Genomic DNA, 22580 nt, shown 5'->3' with positions numbered 1-22580 from the left:
ACAGTTCAGCTAACCAGAAGCATGTTAGAATTTGGCTGCAGAGCATACCAAAAGCCTGAGATTGGTACTGGTCCTAAAGAAAAGACACTCTATCCAGCACAAGTGAGATGCACAAAGTATCCAATTCAACAAGCCAGAGACACACATGCTAGACAGGCCCACAGCTCTGCATTGCCTAAGTGGGACTAGAGCTGGGACGGTGGCGCACAGCTTCTTCTCCAGTCCTAACACTTAGAATCATGGGATGGAGATTCATGTTAGTGCCCGACAGTCACACCCGTGTTACCCTCCTGCTGATGTGGAGGAAGAGACCTGAGGAGTTCCTCCGCAAACGCTTTTACCCATATTGCTAGATTTACATGGAGATCACCTAGCGATATGCAGTAGACATGGCCAGGCACACGGCCAAACCCCACTGATGGATCTCCACCGTTCACCACATCCCACTTGCCCAGGAATGCGCAGGCGCTGCCGGAACCGGGCACCGGAAGTGGCTCGTGGCTTCCGGTTCCTCACCAGTGTGCCGCTGTAGCGCAAGTCATCTCGTTGGCACTTCCGCTGACCCGTGCGGTTGGTGGCCAAGCGGAGACCCAGGATCTCCCTGAGGCCGCGCGAGGTCTTCTGGGAGTCCTACTCACCACATCCGCTACTCGGACTCCAAGCTTTAAGTGGCGACCCGCGCCAAGCAGTAGCTGCTCCGTGAAGACGGAGGTCATTGCCCCTGTACATCTGTGTACAGCAAAGACGAAAGGAAATTGAGGTCTAGCGCTAGCTTCCCAGAATGACGCCGGAATTTTCTGCTGAGTTCCAGGGAGCAAGCGATTTTACTTCCCTTATTAAGCAGCACAAAGTCATTCACTTTCTAAACCACAATCCTAACAGTCTTCAAAATTTACCTCATTGCCACCTAAAACACTTAAGTATTTTTTTTAAAAAGTTCACTTCATTGCCATCATCATAAAATATCATTTATTAGAAGCCAAATTGCACATTAGACGTAATCAATAACTTCAGAGCTTGCAAACTAGAGAGAAGACTGATGAGAATATGTCAAAAACAGTAAAACCAAAACATTAAACAAACACTATATGTGTATACAATAAATATAATTCTGAGGTATCCAAAGGAACTGGGGATTACAGCACATTCTTATGTTTACACAGAAGAATATTTATATTGTATTCTCCCCTACAGACTTAATGCAACGAGGAATGTCAATTTTAAAAGACAAAACACCTGTACTACTTAGATGGGCCTTGGAAAGATGGGTAATGGTCATCTTTGAATCAGATCAATAGCTCTCCTAAATTACAAAACTAAAACACATGAATATATACACTTCTAATGTAATGAACATCATTTTGTTAAACAGATGGTCAAAGCAAAAACACTTTCCTACTAAAATCCCACAGGGATAACAAGTTTAATGAACATTCAAAATAGACTATTCATATAAACTATAACCTGCTATGTCTCCCTTTGTACACATAGGCAGTAAATTGCAGATTACTTTGATCAGACTCTGCAGTTTCAGATTGTATGACATCTTATGCTGCAGTCACTAGAACAGTGCCACTTAATTATATGGAAACTCAGGAGGCAAAGACTCAAAATGGCATTTACTGTGAAATGTCATTAGAGTTTTAACTCCCTGAATTATTGGGTTAGTCATTTTCTATGTTAAATGAGGAGGTGTCAATAGACTACCACCTGTAGCAACAAAGCTCTAAATAAAACTATTTTGAGTCCACCTCATTCAAGAACAACTACATTCCACAATTTCTTAAATTACAAAATGTAAACCGCTGACAGCTGAATTCCATTGGAAAAATGCTGTTTCCATCAATGATGATTGTTTAACAGACTGTTTATTCCAGCAATCATGTTAAGGAACTGTTGGAAACACATTTTCATCACTGCATCAACAACAAAAACGAAGAAATTTGTCTGAGTCAATTTATTCAGCATAAAGTTTTCACTCTCATAGTGTGATTTCCATGCTGCAAAATGCAGTTAACCAATCATTCATAGCAATAAACTCTTGCATTTAGTTTTTCATTCCCATATTAACTTTTATCCAGTATTTGTGAATAGCACCTAACATGGTATAGGCTAGTATCTCTGAGTTAAGGACAATTTTATGGAATTTATCTCCATCAATTGACACTGTAAACAGAAGGGTGAAAAGCCATCATCACAAAAAGCCTGAAGCTCACCAGCAGATACATCTTTTCCTTCAATTCCCTGGGGGCAAAGCAGCTTGAATTACATCCAGCAAATGTATTTAAGTACAAGTGCACAATAAGCAAACAACTGAAAATATGCCTATTTCCCAGTAACTGACACTTAGGGGATTTTCATTTTTTTCTGCATACCAATCATTAACAGTATTATACCAAAAAGCCATTTTAGTTATACCCACATGTATGTTAATGTTTCTGAAAAGGGCTATTTTTTTCTAATCTTTTAGGGAAGTTTGTCATAATCTTCCAAAATCTGGAGAATAAAACTGTAAAAATTAGAGGTTAATTGTGAAGGAAGATTCATGTGAAAAGGCAAACTTCCCTATTAAGGTGCAAAACAGGATGTATGGCACAAACTCTCGCTTTCTGCTATGTTTTCTAGGAGCCAAAACAAAAATGACAGCATCCATCTTTTATATCATTCCCATTCTGTCCAAGTGCCTTCTAAGATATTCCCCTCTACTTCTTTCTGCAGCCACTCTGCTAATCCAGACCTTCCCCAATTTCATCCCCCATCCTGTGACTCATTAGATCTTTGACTGAAATATTAGGGTCCCTGATAAGTGCTGAGGCACCTGCCAGTTTCTCCCACTGAGGGCAGAAGCAGGAGAGCAAGGAGGTGGTGTTCTTGTTGTTATTTAACAAAGATCATGATAATCTCAGAGTTGGCTAATACGTAATCTAACTGGAGACTATCTTTCTACACATTTCAAAGCACCTCAGAGAAACCTGGAGGCTGGTGTCCTGTCTCCCAAGAGTGGAGACATCAGAAACAAAGAGCCAAGTCTGACCTTGACATACAGAGCAGCACATAGTCTCAACTGTGGATCTGCAAACCAGAAACAAGACAAAAATGACAAAAAGAGAGAAACTCTCTCTGGGTTTTTATTAGTTTCAGTTTTCCTCTCACCTGAACAGTATCTTCCTGCCTCTACTCAGTAATAAGAGCTTAGCTGAGTAGCCAGCATCTTTTTGTACATTCAGTCCTCAATCTGCTGTTCTGTAGGACCACCTTCTGCTACCTTCCATACAATTAGTCCTCAAGAGTCTTTTATCTTTTCTCATGACGATTCCCAGCAACAATTCAATTTTAGCAAATATTATACTTTTATACTGTCTATTTAAGTAGAATGAGAGCATTCTTCCATCCTAATCAAAACCCATGTAAATACTGTTTTGCTGACAGGCATACAATCAACTTTAATGAGAAATTGTATATGAATCTATATTTATAAAATTCTGTGGTTCTTTAACATTAATAACCATACTATTTAACAATATTTTGCTCCAATATTTATCTATAATAGCAGTATGTAAAGATCTACATATTATTAAGTATTTTGGTTAAAATCTAACAATTTTCTATATGCATTTTCTTTGGAGATGGAGAGGAAATGTTATGGGTGTTTTTTAAAAAACCAAAACCCAACTAAGACCTTCAGTACTGTACTCTGCAAAGTGTGCAATCTCTTATCTGATTAGAGAGACAAGAATTCAAACCTGAAGTCCTGGAGAGTCTTCTGCTGCTTTACAACTGTATATGTAAGTCAGGCTTTGGGTACAGCACAAAGGGAATGAAGGGGTTCCAGGATGCAAGCACAATGAATCGCCTTCATGATGACCATTCTCACCTACCTATCTCAGCTCCCCTTTCCCTGGCTGCTTGCAGTGTTACTACATGGTGCAAATGCCAACAAATGCTGCAGTCTTGCAGACCGCATGGCCTTTGGAGTCACAGAGACCCAAGCTTAATGTCAGTTTCACCACAATGTGATTTGTGTGCTGGGCAAAGTACTGACTTTACCCTCTGAGGACTTCAGTTTCCTCGTTTATGAAACAAAGGTTTTTTTTTTTTTTTCTCTGTCACAGATTTATTCTGAAGATTAAATTAGATAATATATCTAAAGTAGCTAGCATGCTCACTGAGAAACAATTACAATTATTCATAGTAAGACAGGTAATGTGCTTCAGTAGCGATTTGGAGGCAAATCTTAGAAAAGAGCAAGTACTTTTTCCCCTCCCCGAGTCAAGTCCAGCCTCCAGAAAAGGGCTGCAGTTAGACTTCTAAAATTCTTGCAAACAATTGGGTCCTAAATGCCAGTACCTGCCCCTGGCATCAGAACCATGACAGAGAACTCTGTGGATACTAATGGCCATCAAGATATAAACTAGTCCACCCATTTGAGAACTTTTACAGGGCAGAAAAAAACTTCTAAATGCCTATGGGAATGCACATGTAAAACAGCAATCTTATACTAATATTACATTCAAATAGTTATAGCAAAAAAAAGTATAAAACATATAAAAGCATTTACTTTCCTAGATATAGCTGCAGAACTGGCAAAATATAAATAAATTCTCCTCCTTCTAAAAGTTAGAAACTATGTAAACAAAATTAAAAGAACTCTAGCAAGAGCCTTCATTTTAATGAAAATTGAATTTAAACAAAAGTTTTGTATCTTTTTCTGGCTCACAGTTGAACAGTAACCGAGTTCAAATCCTGGGTTCATTCACTAGCTTTGTGGCATGGATTTTGCGTCCCTAGTTATAAAATGGAAATGATACTGCCTAAATCAAGGTTGTGGTGAGAATTAAGTATTACATGGGAATGTGTGTAAAGTGCTTAGCACATTGCCTGGGACATATACAGTAACTGCTTCCCACCATACAGATACTGAAAAGCCCAATCACTAATAACAAGTTGTTAAATTTATGTGGTGTTTTTTATGTGAGTTCGCTTATGAGTAATGAGATGCAAATTTGACCTGAAACTTTTCCCACACACAGTACATTTAAAAGTTTCCTCTACCATGTGGCTCTTCTGGTGGCATGCAAGTTCTGAGTCCAAAGCAAAACTTTTCTCGCATGTTTTGCATGTATAGGGCCTTTCCTCTGTATGAATGTTCTGATGGGAAATAAGCTCAGAGAAACAAGGAAAGGTCATGTCACAGTCAGGACATTGCAAGGGCTTGAATTTTGAGAATGAGAAGAAATTGTCCCCATCATCGCTGCAGCGTTCAAAGTCCTCGTCGTGGCTCTTCTCAGAAAGGGCAGGATATGAGGACTGCCTGAAGCTCTTCAAGCACTTCGTGTGCTGGTACTGGGGGCCTGATATGAATGTTTCCTCAGGCAAAGCAAGATTTGGTTTCTCATTAAAATGTTTATCACGGTTAGTAGATTCGTAAGCTTTTTCAGCACTGTGGCTTTTCTGATGCTGTGCCAATCCTGGGAGCCACATAAAACCTCTACCACATATGCTACATGTATAGGGCTTCTCCTTTACATGGCTATTCATGTGTCGGGACAGATGCGAGTGCTGGCGGAAGCTGGCACTGCACTTGGCACACTTATAAGGTTTCTCACCAGTATGGATTCTCCTGTGTGTCCTCAGGTTGGCTCTATGATTGAAGATCTTCCCACAGTCACCACATTTATGTTTTTTCTCTCCTGAATGAACTTTCTGATGCAAAACCAGGTATGAATGATCGCTGAAGTTTTGGTCACACTCAGGACATTTATACACATTTTTGGCTCCTTCCCAGGAAGAATCAAGAATTTCAGAAAGTGTGTTGGTTCCTAAATATTCAGAGAGTTCTACTAACGGGGTGTGGTTTTCAATGGTAACTAAAAGGCTGATGACCCTTCTCTTGCAAGTGGGAGTTCCACTTAATATTTTCCCTTCAGGGTTTCCAACTCCATCCTCAGAGAATTTTTCTGGGTAAGGGACAAGGGGTGCAGCAATGGGGTACTTTTCTAGGGCAAGCTCGTCAAGTTCCATAGACTCTAGGCTTAACTGCTGATTAATCTCTGGCTTGCCTTCCTCTCCTGTTGATAAAAACAAAAGAAAGCAAAACATAGACAATACCTTCAAGGGATACTGGGAAAAAAGTAAGCTAAAAGGTAGTTACAAAGAAGATCAGGAAACTTTAGAAGGGTTATCCTATAACCCAGACACGAAACACACAAAATCAGGACGAAGCAGACTCTCCTGGTCTCCCAGAAGATCCAGTTTTGGGTGAATATCCAAAGGTAAGGAGGAGAAAATAGCTATAACTAAGTCAGAGTCCAGTGGGATAGGTACTAAGGACAGTCTCGGTAGTGGCTGTCTAGAGGTGAACTTTTCCAGCTTGTCTATTTAGACCTCAAGAGCCTTTCATTTTTGAAGCTATCTCAAGCGACAGCAGAACAATTAACAATTGGAAAAAAGATTAGGATTCATATTTATCACGAAAGAGAGGGGTTGGGCAAGTGTCTCACGCCTGTAATCTCAGCACTTTGGGAAGCTGAGGTGGGAGGTTCACTTGAGGCTAGAAGTTTGAGACCAGTCTGGGCAACATAGTGAGACTCCATCTCTACAAAAAATAATTTTTAAAAATTAGCCAGGCATGGTGGCACATGCCTGTAGTCCTAGATACTCAGGAGGCTGAGGCAGGAGGATCACTTGAGCTCAGGAGTTTTGAGTTGTGCCATAGCACTCCAACCTAGGTGACAGCCTAGGTGACTTGTTTCTTAAAAAAAAAAAAAAAAAAAAAGAAGATAAGATGACAGCAAGAATGAGGGAGAAAGAAAATAATTTTTAAAAAGAAAAGAAAGCAATCAAGTGAGCATTTTTCTCCTATAACAGAGAAGCACACAGGTTATCAGAAACAGTTTCATTATCACCAGGAGAACTCTCCAAAATCTCTTTATCCCTCACTGAGGAAAGATCAAGGTAGAAGGCTATGTGTACTGCATGAAAATAACAGCCAATCTACTTACAAGGATGGCTGACAAAACTAACATCCTTTGTAATATTTTCCAAGTATTCTTCAGTTATAACGCAGATATATCAATACAAAAGGAACCTTTCTTTCCAGAGAAACAAAGTTCTATGATTTTCCCAACTCACTGACTAGAAAGGGCTGCAGCATAGTGCATGGGAATCCAAACAGTACCAAGTGGTTTTGCTGATTTGAGGAGACTGAGTTCAGAGATCAGGGATGCCAAGGCAGCTAGAATTTGAAAGCAAAACAGCAAAGAGTGCTCAGGTCATCTACATGGGGTCCTCTTAAGACTTTCCTGAGGCTAGGTACAGTGACTCACACCTGTAATCCCAGCACACTGGGAGGCTGAGGTGGGAGGATCACTTGAGCCGTGGAGTTCGAGACCAGCCTGGGCAATATGGCAAAGCCCTGTCTCTACAAAAAAACCAAAAAAATTAGCTAGGCATGGTAGTGCATGCCTGTAGTCCCAGCTACTTGGGAGGCTGAGGTGGGAGGACTGATTGAGCCTGGGAGGTCAGCACTGCAGTGAGCCGTGATTGTGCCACTGCACTCCAGCCTGAGCGTCAGATCAAGATACTGTATCAAAAAATAAAACCAGCCGGGCGCGGTGGCTCAAGCCTGTAATCCCAGCACTTTGGGAGGCCGAGACGGGCGGATCACGAGGTCAGGAAATCCAGACCATCCTGGCTAACACCGTGAAACCCCGTCTCTACTAAAAATACAAAAAACTAGCCGGGCGAGGTGGCGGGCGCCTGTAGTCCCAGCTACTTGGGAGGCTGAGGCAGGAGAATGGCGTAAACCCGGGAGGCGGAGCTTGCAGTGAGCTGAGATCCGGCCACTGCACTCCAGCCTGGGCTACCGAGCAAGACTCCGTCTCAAAAAAAATAAATAAATAAAAAAAAATAAAATAAAATAAAATAAAACCAAATACAAAAAAACCCACAACTTTGGCTGTGTAATCTACAAGTGCATGAAGAAACTACCCAATGCTGTGGAAAGAACTGCCTAAAAGGAGTAACAGAGCAATAACCAGTCCATGTTGCCTCCAGCCAAAGTGGAAAGACATAAGACATTGAGCAGCAATGTCCACGGAAAAATACTGCCTTAGCAGTAACTCAAATAAGCCCTAGCAGAAAGGTTGATCTGAACCCATCCTAACAAAGCAAAAAAAAAAAGCACACCTTGAAACAATCAAACTGACCCCAAGTAACTTAACCGCCTCCCACAACAAAATCCAAAATATTTTTAAAAATGCAACGAAATCCTGGCTCCAAAAACATAAAATTCTTAATCCAACATCCAACCAAAATTTACATGCAAGTAAAGAAAATATAGAAAATATAACCCATAACTAGAAGACAAATCAATCAATAGAAACAGACCCAGAAACCACATCAATGATAAAACTAGCAGGAAAAAAAAGTTTAAATAACCATTATAAATATACTCCATAAGTTTAAGCAGATAGAAGACAACATGAACATGATGAAGAGAAAAGTGGAAGATAGAAAATATGAGTTATTTAGAATAACTAGTTATTCTAGTTGTTCTTTTCTGACTAGGATTGAGTATCTAAACTATTCCAAATTATTTAGAATAATTACTTAGAACAAATAAATAGAATAGTTTAGATACTCAATCCTAGTCAGAAATAAAATCTACTGAGGCACAGGAGTCCATCTGTGTATGGTTCCCCATAGGTGAGAAAGGCATAGCACCCCTTAAGAGTAAATCAATTTCCAGTCTTTAGCAAATGATAGTGATCGATACTAACGGGATTTCCCAAGTAAAATTGTAAACTAACTGCAATAAATGTTTGTGAAAGATTACCAAATACTGCCATCTCTTGTAGTAAACCACAGGCACTGTACTAGACTGAAGTTTTGTCTTTAAAAAATCATCTCGGCCGGGCGCGGTGGCTTATGCCCAGCACTTTGGGAGGCTGAGGCGGGCAGATCATGAGGTCAGGAGATTGAGACCATCCTGGCTAACACAGTGAAACCCCGTGACTACTAAAAATACAAAAAATTAGCCAGGCGTGGTGTTGGGCACCTATAGTCCCAGCTACTCGGGAGGGTGAGGCAGGAGAATGGCGTGAATCTAGGAGGCGGAGCTTGTAGTGAGCAGAGATCGCACCACTGCACTCCAGCCTGGGAGACAGAGCCAGACTCCGTCTCAAAAAAAAAAAAAAAAAAGAAAGAAATCATATCATATTTTAAAACTTTTTCTCTCATACAATTATCATCTCCACATAAATTACTCAGGCACAGGTCCCACTCCACCATACCAACATGTGGAAAAAGCATTAAGTTCTCATCCTAGAACTGACAAAAGTTCCAGATGCAAGAAAAACAATTGCCTTACCCATCAAGGCCGCATCCTCCAAACACTCCTTTGTAGCATCTCTACTGAGGGACATCTGGGCAGGGTGCAGAGTCACACACTCCTCTTGAGAAAAATACACTGCCAGATCCTCAAAGAGTATTGGTCCCTGAAACATAAGAGCCTGTGTCAGTACAAGAGGGTGGAGGGTCAGTCCCTTACTTAACCTAGGAAGGATGAGAAGAGCTAGAAACATCAGATGCACGGGATAAAAGGGCTTGGTGTAAAAGGTTCTTGAGTGCAGGAGTGGGGTAAATGGGTTCTAAGGGGTGGGGTGAGGGTTGGAAAGAAGAGAGTAAACATGGATATTTTTAGGCAGTGGTATAAGGATGGTGGACTGTGACAATTATAGTCTATCTTGGAAGAGAAAAGATGAGGGAACAGCTCTTGGGGGAAAAACCATTAAGTAAGGATGCTCTAAGAAAAGGAGAAGGTTGGGGCCGGGTGCGGTGGCTCATGCCTGTAATCCCAACACTTTGGGAGTCTGAGGGGGGCGGATGACTTGAGGTCAGGAGTTCGAGACCAGCCTGGCCAATATGGTGAAACCCTGTCTCTAGTAAAATTACAAAAATTAAGGCCGGGCACAGTGGCTCATGCCTGTAACCCCAGCACTTTGGGAGGTGGAGGTGAGTGGATTACCTGAGGTCAGGAGTTCAAGACCAGCCTGACCAACATGGTGAAACTCTGTCTCCACTAAATACAAAAAATTAGCCAGATGTGGTGGCGCATGCCTGTAATCCCAGCTACTTGGGAGGCTGACGCAGGAGAATCATTTGAACCCAGGAGGAAGAGGTTGCAGTTAGCCGAGATTGTGCCACTGCACTCCAGCCTGGGCAACAGAGCAAAATTCCATCTCAAAAAATAAATAAATAAATAAAATAAAATAAAATAAAAACAAATTAAAATGAAAATAGCCGGGTGTGGTGGCATGTGCCTGTAGTCCCAGCTACCTGGGAGGCTGGGACAAGAGAATCGCTTGAATCCGGGAAGCAGAGATTGCAAGGAGCTGAGATCGCACCACTGCACTCCAGCCTAGGCATCACAGCGAGACTCCATCTCAAAAAATAAAAAAAAAAGAAAAGAAAAGAAAAGAAGGTTGGGCAGCCCAGGAAGAATCATAAAGAGATAAAGGTTACAGGATTCTCCCAACATCCTTCCCTTTGCTATTTCCTCTCTTTCGTCCCCATGACACTCATTGCTAAGCTCACTCCAGCGCTTCATCCAGGCCTACCCCACCTTCCCTAATGGTGTGATAATGAATCACCTGGGATTTACTATTACTCTACAAGTGCAGAGTCTAGAAATGTGCTTAATTTAAAAATCCATTCAAATTGGATAAGTACCAAATCTGTACTTTTGGGAACCATTCCAGAAAGTCACTTTTAATCCTAGCACTTTGGGAGGTCGAGGTGGGAGGACAGCTGGAGGCCAGGAGTTCCTGGGCAAAGCCGCAAGACTCCATCCCCATAAAGAATTTTTAAAAGTGGCCAGACACTGTGGTATGCGCGCCTCTCAGCTACTCGAGAAGCTGAGGCGCGAGGATTCCCTGAGTTCCAGATGGAGCTATGATGTCAGCACTGCACTCCAGCCAGACAAGCAACACTCCAGCGACAAGGCCAGACCTTATCTCTAAACAAAACAGATAAGACACTGACAAACTCTCTCAGAGATTCCTCCAAGGGCCCTGCTCCCAGTTGGCAGTTCTGAAAGAAGGAAGTTGGTAAACCACTTCTATATGCCTGGTCTTGGAAAGAAGAACGCTTGGTCAAAGGGCTATTTGGGGCTCAGGTGCACTCCTACCACAACATGAATGCCCAACCCTCCTCCAAAGGAGGGGGTCAGGAAGAGACCGAAAGCAGCAACAAACTTGGACGAAAAAGGTACCTCCACTCACCTGGGCCTCGGGAGTCGGGGGCATGGACGCCATTTGGCGGATGGGGAATGCCTTCTTCAAGACGCCACAGGGACTTCGAGACGAAGCTGCGAGGGGAGAGAATAGTCTTTAAACGGACCTATTCTGCGGCCAAGCTCCTCCAGTACCCCAGCCTCCCTCGATTACCTCCGAACCCCCCCCCTTAAAAACCTACGCTGACTGCTCCTCCTCCTGGCCCGGCCTCGAAAGGAGCCCACTTACCGCTCGGCGGCTAATGACAGGCTTTGCGCTCCCGGACAGGAGCTGCAGAAAGCGACGCCCGACCGGGACGCGACGAAGAACGCCACGGCCGCTGCAAAACTCCCACGCTCTCATGCTTCTCTACGCAAGAGCTGCGGGAAAAGCCGCCGGAAGCGACCCGCCCCCAGCCCTATCGGCCATTCTGCCCTTTGATTGGTCGGAGTTCTCCCGACGGGGAAGTCCTTCTTTTGTGTTGACCAATCGAACACCTTAACCGAGGACCTGTAGCTACTGGGCAGCTGCGAGAAGTAGTTTTCCTCCTTTTCTCTAAGAAAGCATTTCCGCTTCCGCTGGCGGGGTCTCCCCTGTGAGCTCCGGGCCTGTTTACCCGCTAAAGTAGAGTCTTAGGGTGAACCCAGAGGGACGTAATGTTTCTGAGAAGAAGGGCAGAAAGAAGACTGGGAGACACCGGAACTCGAAAGAAAATCGGTAACAAAATGTGGGTTTGGCCAACAGTGCCCTGTAGGCCTGAAATTTCGGTCTGGCCAGAGCGGGGTGATTGAGAGGCCGGGGGTTCGGGCCTAGCCTGGGCTTGAGCTGTCCTTTGTGTCTTGGGCGGATGGTGGGGCCGTAGAACATGAAGGAATGTCTTTTTGTACGTTCACAACGTTGACATCGGTGTAGGCCAGGTTGCTAGGCTCCGACTCAAAGTGTTCTAGAGGCATTATGTATTTTACCCGTAGGTGCAGCCTAACCGAGCCGCGTCAGCTCCATAGTCACAGAGGACCCCACGCGGGTATAGAGCCGTAGGTTTGCGTCGCGGGACATTGTTCGCCCCCAGATACCTCACATTCAGCCTACCCTAGAGCCAGTTATTTCCTATTGTTTGTTGGCGGAAGAGGGAGTGCCCTAGTGTAGAGATTTGGAATTGGGAAATTGAACTCCGTCCCAAGCTCTGACACTGATTGGTTGGTAATCTTGGCCAGTTTACAACTTTGCTTTCCTCAGCTGCAAACAGCTCAGGATGCGTCTCTGGGCTAACTCAGAGGGTAGTTTCAGATTATAAGATAATGTAAGTGAAAGAAATTGTCCGTTTATAAAGGTGTTTGGGGGGGAAAAAAAAAAGACGAAAATGATAGGTACCTTCCTTGATAGAAAAGCCTGAAAAGTCTCAACATATTTTCTTATTCTAGTGCCAGGCACATCCCTGTATCTAAAAGCTTAATGAATGGCTGCATGGTTATTAAAACAATATTAGGAGATTTGACAAGTTAGGTAATGTGATTTTGTGGAATATCTGATAGGATAGTTTCAGCTACAAGTAACAGCAAACCCACCGAAATGATTTTCAAAGAGCAGTTGCAGATTGGTTAATTTGGTGGCCCAGTGACAACATCAAGGTCTCAGTGCTTCTCCTCTGCCACCCTTAGCATGTTGGTAAAGTTGACAGTAGAATCCAGGTAAAATATGCTGACATGTATTGTGTCATGTACCCATCCTAAACTAGTTATTACCAAGAATAAATATCATAATTATTTGGGGCCCATCATGCTTCAGCCCTTGTCACTAGGGGAAGGAACCAGCCTCCCATGATACTCTACCTGCACAAAATCAGGGCTTTGTTACAAATGAAAAGAGATGTGGAAAGTAGGTTAGATAAGAAACAGCAGTATCTGCCACAAATGACATCTCTTGACAGCTAAGAGCTAGACCTTATGGGGATGGATCACAAAAGAGGTACCTGGGGAGTCCCAGTAAAGGTGCTTCTAGGACAGGTGGAAGAATGGTAAGAACAAACTTCCCTACAGGCTAGACCAGTCCAAAGCATACATGTTGAAGAAGAACTAATAGCCTTTATATGAAGGTGTAAGCCAGATAAATGTTCATTATTGAGTCACTGTGGTGTTAACGTAGTCATCTTTCCCTTCTTGGTTTGTGCTTATCTTTTTTTTTTTTTTTTTTTTTTTTGAGACAGAGTCTCACTCTGTAGCCAGGCTGGAGTGTGGTGGCACAATGTCAGCTCACTGCAACCTCTGCCTCCTGGGTTCAAGTGATTCTCCTGCCTCAGCCTCCCGAGTAGCTGGCACAGGCACCTGCCACCACACCTGGCTAATTTTTTTTTTTTTTTTTTTTTTTTTGTATTTTTAGTAGAGATGGGGCTGCATCATATTGGCCAAGATGGCCTCGATCTCGTGACCTTGTGATCCACCCGCATTGGCCCCCCAAAGTGCTGGGATTACAAGCATGAGCCACCGCGCCCGGCCTATTTAATGCTTTTTTTTTTTTTTTGAGACGGAGTCTCGCTCTGTCGCCCAGGCCGGAATGCAGTGCCCGGATCGCGGCTCACTGCAAGCTCCGCCTCCCGGGTTTACGCCATTCTCCTGCCTCAGCCTCCCGAGTAGCTGGAACTACAGGTGCCCGCCACCTTGCCCGGCTATTTTTTTTGTATTTTTTAGTAGAGATGAGGTTTCACCGTGTTAGCCAGGATGGTCTCGATCTCCTGACCTCGTGATCCGCCCGTCTTGGTCTCCCAAAGTGCTGGGATTACAGGCTTGAGCCACCACGCCCGGCCTTTAATGCTATTCTTACATCAGTGATGTCTCATTGTAGTTTGAGATTCTCCTGATCTGGATTTGTGGCTCTTTCACCAAGAACAGGAGACTCCCATGGCTCTCTTCTTTAAATCCTGTTGCCATAATTACAAAGAAATAAACACAGTTTCCAAGGCTTTGAAATGAAGCCTGTGATATTAACTCAGTGGATTACCAGAGAGAGGGATATACCTGAAATGGGAGAGGAAACAATCTTCCCTAGACTATCTTTCCTAAGAGCTATCAAAACTATAAACAAGTAGACCAAGGAGGAGGAAGCTTGAAAGCTTTATCTTCCTGAAAATAAAGAGATGACATACAAAGTCCAAGATAGACCAAGATTGAAAAATTAGACTGCATTATACCCCTAACTCAGTTTTGTAAAAAATCACAAATGCTTGACTGTATATCTACTGTATGTTCAAGTAACGTATTTTAATTATCAAAATTTAAAAATCCTTCCACCACAATCTTTGGCAAGTTTTTCCATTTCTGTCTTTAACATGGTACCAGTAATAACAACTACAACCTGTTTGTGTTGAAATTCTTTCTATAGCCCAGCATCTGCTTTCTCTGAAAATTATCTTTTTAAAAATATTAAAAATAACATAATTACAAAAGCAGTATATGTGCATTTTAGAAAGTTAGAAAATACAGGGGAAAAAATGGCACCACACTCCTGTCACCCAGAGATCACCACTATTTACTATTTATTTATTTATTTATTTGTTGAGACAGAGTCTCACTGTTGCCCAGACTGGAGTGCAGTGGTGCAGTCTCTGCTCACTGCAACTTTCGCCTCCCGGGTTCAAGTGATTCTCATGCCTCATCTACCAGAGTAGCTGGGATGACAGGCGCATGCCACCACACCCATTTAATTTTTGTATTTTTAGTAGAGATGTGGTTTCCCCATGTTGGCCAGGCTGGTCTGAAACTCCTGGCCTCAAGTGATCTGCCCACATCAGCCTCCCAAAGTGCTGGGATTATAGGTATGAGCCACCACACCTGGTCTACTGACTGCAACCTCCATCTCCTGGGTTCAAGCGATTCTTCTGGCTCAGCCTCCCGAGTAGCTGGTACTACAGGTGTGCGCCACCATGCCTGGCTAATTTTTGTATTTTTAGTAGAGGACAGCGTTTCCCCATATTGGCCAGGCTGGTCTCGAACTCCTGACCTCATGATCTGCCCACCTTGGCCTCCGAAAGTGCTGGGATCACAGGCGTGAGCCCCTGCCCCTGGTTACTTTTTCCCTAGTGATTTTTTTATGATGATGCAGCTATATATTGAAATGGAAAGGTACTCGTTTTGGGGAGTAAAATTGGTTATGAAACAAAAATAATAACAAAGTCGCTTTTGAAGACTGTATTAAAATGTTAGTGGTAGTTATATTTTTAATTTTTATTGGTACATGGTAGGTGTATATATTTATGTGGTACATGAAATGTTTTGATGCAGGCATGCAATGCGTAATCACTTCAAGGTAAATGGGGTATCTTCCCTGGCGATGTTTAACATGATTTCCAGAATGAATTGCTCACTATGTTTGGTGTGTTTTCCATTCCCAGGTGGTACTGCCTTTTAAGGTCTATTACTTAAACATAAATATGGCTCTGGTTCTTATGGCCTTTACTGTATCCTTCATGAGAAGTTGATACTGATCGGAAATTGACACAGAGCCTTCTCACCTACACCAAGGGAGTCTAGGTAAGCAAGATTATCTTTATCCCAAATTCAGCAAGAGGTTTTCTTATTAGTGTTCAGAATGCTTGATTGAGCAGTTAGAAAACTGTTGCTACCTAGTCTCCAGTCTTATCAAGGAAACAACGGCTGCAACTCATGCCTGCAAGAACAAGAGGCTCACACAGTTTTGAAATTAGTGCAACTTCTAGCTGGATGGGAGTCTTTTTAGTTTCATTTAGCCTTGACTTGAAACTAATAGGAGTCTTAAAATGAGAAAAAGGCTCAGGCTCTAAATGTACCTTTGACATGTTAATTCTGTTACCAAAAACTGGCTTTGCTCTGTATTAACTCCAGCAGAATTGTTTTTCAGTCACTGAGGCCAGAGGTGCTTCCAGAGAAATGTTCCTGACCTACTGATACTGAATAATTATTGTTACTAGAAGCTGCAACCAAAGACTCCTGGAGGGTAGTAAGAGGTATAGAGAATGCAGGTTAGATACAGTGAGGACAGAGAAGAAATAATGGGTTGGAGGTTGGGTGTGGTCACTCACACCTATAATTCCAGCTACTCTAGAGGCTGAAGCAAGAGAATCACTTGAGTCTAGGAGTTCAAGGCTGCAGTGAGCTAGCATTGCGCCACTGCACTCCAGCTTGGATGACAGAGCAAGACTTTGTCAAAAAAAAAAAAAAAAAAAAAAAAAAAGATGGGTTGCTTTGTAGTTTAGAGAACTACATGTTTAGATAGTTATTATTTCCCCAAAAGGGCCCATCAGATTGAAATTCTGAGATCCAGGGTTGGTCTGACACTCACTAGCCTATGAGTTGTAGAGATGGGATGGCCAGGAGTGAAGTGATGGCCTTGTGTCTTTCTCCCCTGCAGCATACAGAACGGCTGTACCTGGAAGAAGGAAGTGCGGAGCCAGCCTGAGTTGGGAGTAGAGCTCCAGAGAGTGAGTCAAAGCCCTCTGTGTCCTGCTATGAATGATGCCCTCATAGTCAGAGGAAGCCTACTTAAGTGAAATCTATTTTTGACTTGTCAAGTTTAAATATTTTCTTAATTTTTAGTACTGAACAATAGAAGGCATCTAGTGAAACAAATGCTTTCACTTTCTTGCTAGGAGGGTAAATGAGTATATTCTTGCATTAGGTACACAAGGATACAGTGCAAGTATGCTAGCCTCTCTCAACTATAAACAAGTAAACAAGATTTGGTTTAAGCATCAGTCTCTTGTGAGTCCGACTGGTAAGCCCAGTGTCAGGGCACATTGACAATGTTAGTGGAGAACGAGACTCTCCCAGTGTGCTGCCCTGACCCCCCCGAGACTGGTCTGTGTAGCCATGTGGTGGTCATCCTGTACCACTTCTGGTTTGGTTCTAATCAAAGGAAGCAGTATCATCTTTGGTGATCCGTCTTATACACTTGCATCATTTTGTACCAAAGGAGAATTTCTTTTGTTAAAAATTTATTTTTCATTATCTACTCATAAAGAAGGAACCAAAGGGCTGGGCGCAGTGGCTCATGCCTGTAATCCCAGCACTTTTAGGAGGTGAGGCAGGCAGATCACTTGAGGTCAGGAGTTCGAGACCAGCCTGCCCAACATGTTGAAACCCCATCTCTACTAAAAAACACAAAAATTTAACCAGGGGTGGTGGTGCCTGACTGTAGTCCCAGCTACTCGGGAGGCTAAGGCAGAAGAATTGCTTGAACCCAGGAGGTGGAGGTTACAGTGAGCCAAGATCATGCCACTGCACTCCAGCCTGGGTGACAGAGTGAGACTCCATCTGATATGGTTTGGCTGTGTCCACACCCAGATCTCACCTTGAATTCCCATGTGTTATGGGAGGGACCCGGTGGGAGGTAATTGAACCATGGGGCAGGTCTTACCCGTGCTGTTCTCGTGATAGTGAATAAGTCTCACGAGATCCATTGGTTTTTAAAAAGGGGAGTTTCCCTGCACAAGCTCTCTTTTGTCTGCCACCATGTGAGACGTGCCTTTTACCTTCCACCATAATTTTGAGGCCTCCTCAGCCACGTGGAACTGTTAAGTCCATTAAACCTTTTTTTTGGTAAATTGCCCAGTCTCAGGTATGTCTTTGTCAGCAGTGTGAAAATGGACTAGTACATCATCTCAAAAAAAAAAAAAAAAAAGGAAACAAGAATTTATTTGGAAGCAAAATATTTGGCATCCAGGGTTTTGATCCATGCATACATTAATAAACCCTTCAGAACCATGAGTTGGGATAATTCACTGTCCCTCATGTCAGTCTCATGGAACTTTGCGCTCTTCTGGGAGTGCTCCCAGGGTGGTCTCGAGGCCTCTCAGGCAGAGCAGAGGCTGGTCAGCGAGCGACAGGGCTTGCCATAAAGTGGTTTGTTCATGATTTGTTTCTAGGACCCTGGGAAAAATGTTTTCAGGGTCTGCCTGAAAAGGCTGCTTTTGGAAACTCGTGGATTTCTTCCTGGGTGAATCAGGAAAGTTGTGATCCTGCCGGGTGCGGTGGCTCATGCCTGTAATCCCAGCACTTTGGGAGGCCGAGGCGGGCGGATCATGAGGTCAGGAGATCGAGACCATCCTGGCTAACATGGTGAAACCCCGTCTCTACTAAAAATACAAACAATTAGCCGGGCGTGGTGGTGGGCGCCTGCAGTCCCAGCTACTCGGGAGGCTGAGGCAGGAGAATGGCGTGAACCCGGGAGGCGGAGCTTGCAGTGAGCCGGGATTGCGCCACTGCACTCCAGCCTGGGCAACGGAGCGAGACTCCATATAAAAAAAAAAAGAAGAAGAAGAAAAGTTGTGATCCAAGGGAAGGCATACGGGTTTTAATGATGAACCAGTTTGCTCCTTTGTTTCCTGGCTTTCATTCTTCATGGCATGTGCCCAGGGCGGCCACTGGAGAGAGGCATCATTCTGTATGGTATAGAGGCCTTGGGTGGGTGTTTCATCATCTGTAAAATGAGGACAACAATACTGAACTTTCAGCACCATTGTAAATCAGAATATACAGTACAAGCATTGTAAGGTAGAAGTAAATTAGAACATACAGGAGGGATTATAACTCAGTGTTTAGCATATAGCAGACACTTAGTAAATAATGCATTCACTCTGTTCCATTCTAGAAGCTCCATTGTTGTTTGTACAAAACACCTCTCTTGAAGTGCTTATCAGATCGTCTTGTAATCACATAATTCCTCAAAGGCAGGATGTTGTGTAATCACATATTTCCTTGGTCACCATTTGTACCCAGAATGGGGAACGAAGAAATGAAAAGAATCCAGTATCTAAGCTCAGCCTCCATTTCACTTGCACTTGCCTTTTATTTATGAAAATACAGTACTTGTCACTGTAAATAATATCTCTGAATGGATACCAGGAAAATGGTAAGATGAATTAGCTGGAGAACTTGGATACCGAATTGGAGGGAGGGAAACTTATTTTTCACCAATGTGTCCTTTTGTTCTGCTTTAAAATAATTTACCACAGGCATGCATTACTTATAAAAATGTTTAGTGTCAGAAAACCCCCCAAGTTAAACCAAAACCAAAATATGTTTAGATACATCTGTAACACTCATTATAAAAGATGACATATAAATGACTCAAAAATAGAAAAGGCGATCGAACTTACTGAGAAATGTGCATTAAAACAATGAGCTCTTTTTCACTTAGATTGCAGAAAGGTAAAGAATAATACCTGGCCAGGTGTGGTGGCTCATGCCTGTAATCCTAGCACTTTGGGAGGCCAAGGTGAATAGATCATCTGAGCTCAGCAGTTGGAGACCAGCCTGGGCAGCATGGCAAAACCTTGTCTCTACAAAAAATACAAAAACTAGTGAGGCTTGGTGGCAGGCACCCGTAGTCCCAGCTACTCAGGCGGCTAAGGCAGCCAAATCACTTGAGCCTAGGAGGCAAAAATTGCAGTGAGCTGAGACCACACCACTTCACTCCAACCTGGGGGACAGAGCAAGACCCTGTCTCAAAAAAAAAAAAGAATACTTGGCTGAGCATGGTGGCTCATACCAGTGATCCCAGAATCCCAGCACTTTGGGAGGTGAGGTGATCAGATCACTTGCACCAGGAGTTCGAGACCAGCCTGGGCAACATAGTAAGACTCTGTCTCTAGAAAAAATAAAAAATTAGCCCGGTGTGGTGGTGCATACCTGTAGTCCCAGCTACTGGGGAGGCTGAGGTGGCAGGATCACTTGAGACCGGGAGGTTGACGCTGCAGTGAGCCGTGATCACGCCACTGCACTTCAACTTGGATGACAGAGAGAGACCTTGTCTCCAAAAAATTAAAAAAGACTAATAGGCCGGGCGCGGTGGCTCAAGCCTGTAATCCCAGCACTTTGGGAGGCCGAGATGGGCGGATCACGAGGTCAGGAGATCCAGACCATCCTGGCTAACACAGTGAAACCCCGTCTCTACTGAAAAATACAAAAAACTAGCCGGGCGAGGTGGCGGGCGCCTGTAGTCCCAGCTACTGGGGAGGCTAAGGGAGGAGAATGGCCTAAACCCGGGAGGCGGAGCTTGCAGTGAGCTGAGATCCGGCCACTGCACTCCAGCCTGGGCGACAGAGCGAGACTCCGTCTCAAAAAAAAAAAAAAAAAAAAAAAAAAGACTAATCCCCTATGTTGGTGCGGCTGTGGGCCATTTGCCCTGCTGTAGTGGGTGTAGAGTCTTCACACTCTTGGCATGAGAATAAATTGGTAAAACGTTCTGGCAGGCAGTCTAGAGTTTGTTTCCAAAGTTAAATGTGGTTAATTAAAAATAATTTTACTTGTGCCTGTAATCTTAGCACTTTGGGAGGCTGAGGTGGGCAGACTGCCTGAGCTCAGGCGTTCGAGACCAGCCCGGGTAACATGGTGAAACCCTGTCTCTACTAAAAATACAAAAAATTAACTGGGCTTGGTGGCAGGCGCCTGTAATCCCAGCTACTCGGGAGGCTGAGGCACGAGAATCACTTGAGCCCAGGAGGCAGAAGTGGCAGTGAGCCGAGATCGTGTCACTGCACTCCAGCCTGGGGGGCAGAGCAAGACCCTGTCTCAAAAAAAAAAAGAATGCTTGGTTGAGCATGGTGGCTCACACCAGTAATCCCAGCACTTTGGGAGGTGAAGTGATCAGATCACTTGCACCAGGAGTTTGAGACCAGCGTGGGCAACATAGTGAGACTCTGTCTCTACAAAAAATAAAAAATTAGCCAGGTATGGTGGTGTGTGCCTGTAATCCCAGCTACTGGGGAGGCTGAGGTGGCGGGATCACTTGAGACCAGGAGGTCAATGCTGCAGTGAGCCGTGATCATGCCACTGCACTCCAACTTGGGTGATAGAGTGAGACCTTGTCTCCAAAAAATTAAAAAAGACTAATCCCCTATGTTGGTGAGGCTGTGGGCCATTTGCCCTGCTGTCGTGGGTGTAGAGTCTTCACACTCTTGGTATGAGAATAAATTGGTAAAACGTTCTGGCAGGCAGTCTAGGGTTTGTTTCCAAAGTTAAATGTGGTTAATTAAAAATTTTACTCACGCCTGTAATCTTAGCACTTTGGGAGGCTGAGGTGGGCAGATTGCCTGAGCTCAGGCGTTCAAGACCAGCCTGTGCAACATGATGAAACCCTGTCTCTACTAAAAATACAAAAAATTAGCTGGGCATGGTGGCATGCACCTGTAGTCACAGCTACTGGGTAGGCTGGGGCAAGGGAATCGCTTGAACCTGGGAGGCATAGGCTGCATTGAGCCAAGATCCACTGCACTCCATCCTGGGCAACAGAGCGAGACTCTGTCTCCAATAATGAAATAATAATAATGCAAAAACAATTTTTTTTGTTTGTTTGTTTGTTTGTTTTTTTTGAGACGGAGTCTCGCTCTGTCGCCCAGACTGAAGTGCAGTGGCCGGATCTCAGCTCACTGCAAGCTCCGCCTCCCGGGTTCCCGCCATTCTCCTGCCTCAGCCTCCCGAGTAGCTGGGACTACAGGCGCCCGCCACCTCGCCCGGCTAGTTTTTTGTATTTTTTAGTAGAGACGGGGTTTCACCATGTTAGCCAGGATGGTCTCGATCTCCTGACCTCGTGATCCGCCCGTCTCGGCCTCCCAAAGTGCTGGGATTACAGGCTTGAGCCACCGCGCCCGGCCAACAATTTTTTTGAGACAGAATTTCTCTCTTGTTTCCCAGGCTGGAGTGCAATGGCATGATCTCAGCTCACCACAACCTCCGTCTTCTGAGTTCAAATGATTCTTCTGCCTTAGTCTCCCAGGTAGCTGGGATTACAGGCCCACACTACCACGCCTGGCTAATTTTGTATTTTTAGTAGAGACGGGGTTTCTCCATGTTGGTCAGGCTGGTCTTGAACTCCCAACCTCAGGTGATCCGCCTGCCTCAGCCTCCCAAAGTGCTGGGATTACAGGTGTGAGCCACTGCACCCAGCCAATAATAATAACTTGAACCAACATCCTAGGAATTTTCCCTAAGGAAATAATCAGAACATATGCAGATTTGTGTACAAGATTGTAAATTGCAATATTGTTTTTGACCTGAATCTGTAGGTTTCAGTGGGGAAACCTGGTCCTCTCCTCCTGCTCCAACCCCAGTCCATCTGCTTACTACCTTTCCCAAATAGAGCTTGAGTAGGGCCATTGGTGGCCAGGATCCAGAACAGGGTATGGGTTTGGGGGAGGTGGTGTTTGGAATCACCTGGGGTTGGATACTGGATTTAGTTCCTCTGTGGATAAATGAGAGCCTGGGGATTGTGGGGAAGAGGCCTAGGGTGAAAATTAAAATGCCTTAATTTCTTTTTTTTTTTTTTTTTTTTTTTTTTTTT

General features: G+C 43.9%; 1 protein-coding gene and 1 long non-coding RNA gene across 3 annotated transcripts; one reads left to right on the top strand and one right to left on the bottom strand.

The window, feature by feature from the left end:
- Positions 1 to 955: 955 nt before the first annotated feature.
- On the bottom strand, positions 956 to 12857 carry LOC116271237 (zinc finger protein 597). 2 transcript variants are annotated; one of them, XM_031657970.1, is made up of 4 exons: positions 12839 to 12857; positions 11283 to 11368; positions 9371 to 9497; positions 956 to 6068 (listed from the first exon to the last, which is right to left on the bottom strand). In XM_031657970.1, the coding sequence occupies exons 2-4, from the start codon at positions 11313 to 11315 to the stop codon at positions 4954 to 4956; spliced, it is 1275 nt and encodes a 424-aa protein (XP_031513830.1). In that variant the 5' UTR covers positions 11316 to 11368; positions 12839 to 12857; the 3' UTR covers positions 956 to 4953. The 2 variants fall into 2 exon arrangements, with proteins under 2 accessions (XP_031513830.1, XP_031513829.1); XM_031657969.1 differs by lacking the exon at positions 12839 to 12857 and adding an exon at positions 11523 to 11638.
- LOC116271239 lies at positions 12395 to 16722 on the top strand. Its single transcript, XR_004179678.1, has 3 exons — positions 12395 to 12573; positions 15658 to 15796; positions 16653 to 16722. It is a non-coding gene; the product is annotated as an uncharacterized LOC116271239 (long non-coding RNA).
- Positions 16723 to 22580: the final 5858 nt, after the last annotated feature.

Source organism: Papio anubis, chromosome 18, assembly GCF_008728515.1.
Source record: "Papio anubis isolate 15944 chromosome 18, Panubis1.0, whole genome shotgun sequence".
In the NCBI taxonomy this organism is placed as follows: Eukaryota; Metazoa; Chordata; class Mammalia; order Primates; family Cercopithecidae; genus Papio; species Papio anubis.
The sequence above is the reverse complement of the archived record's forward strand: the minus strand, read 5'-3'. Positions and strand labels throughout refer to the sequence as shown.

Coding starts and splice junctions, on each gene's coding strand:
- LOC116271237 (XM_031657970.1), bottom strand. CDS start 11,315: ATGGCGTCCATGCCCCCGACTCCCGAGGCCCAG. Junction 9,498..11,282: donor CCCCGACTCCCGAGGCCCAG/GTGAGTGGAGGT, acceptor CTTATGTTTCAG/GGACCAATACTCTTTGAGGA. Junction 6,069..9,370: donor GGAGGATGCGGCCTTGATGG/GTAAGGCAATTG, acceptor TTTTATCAACAG/GAGAGGAAGGCAAGCCAGAG.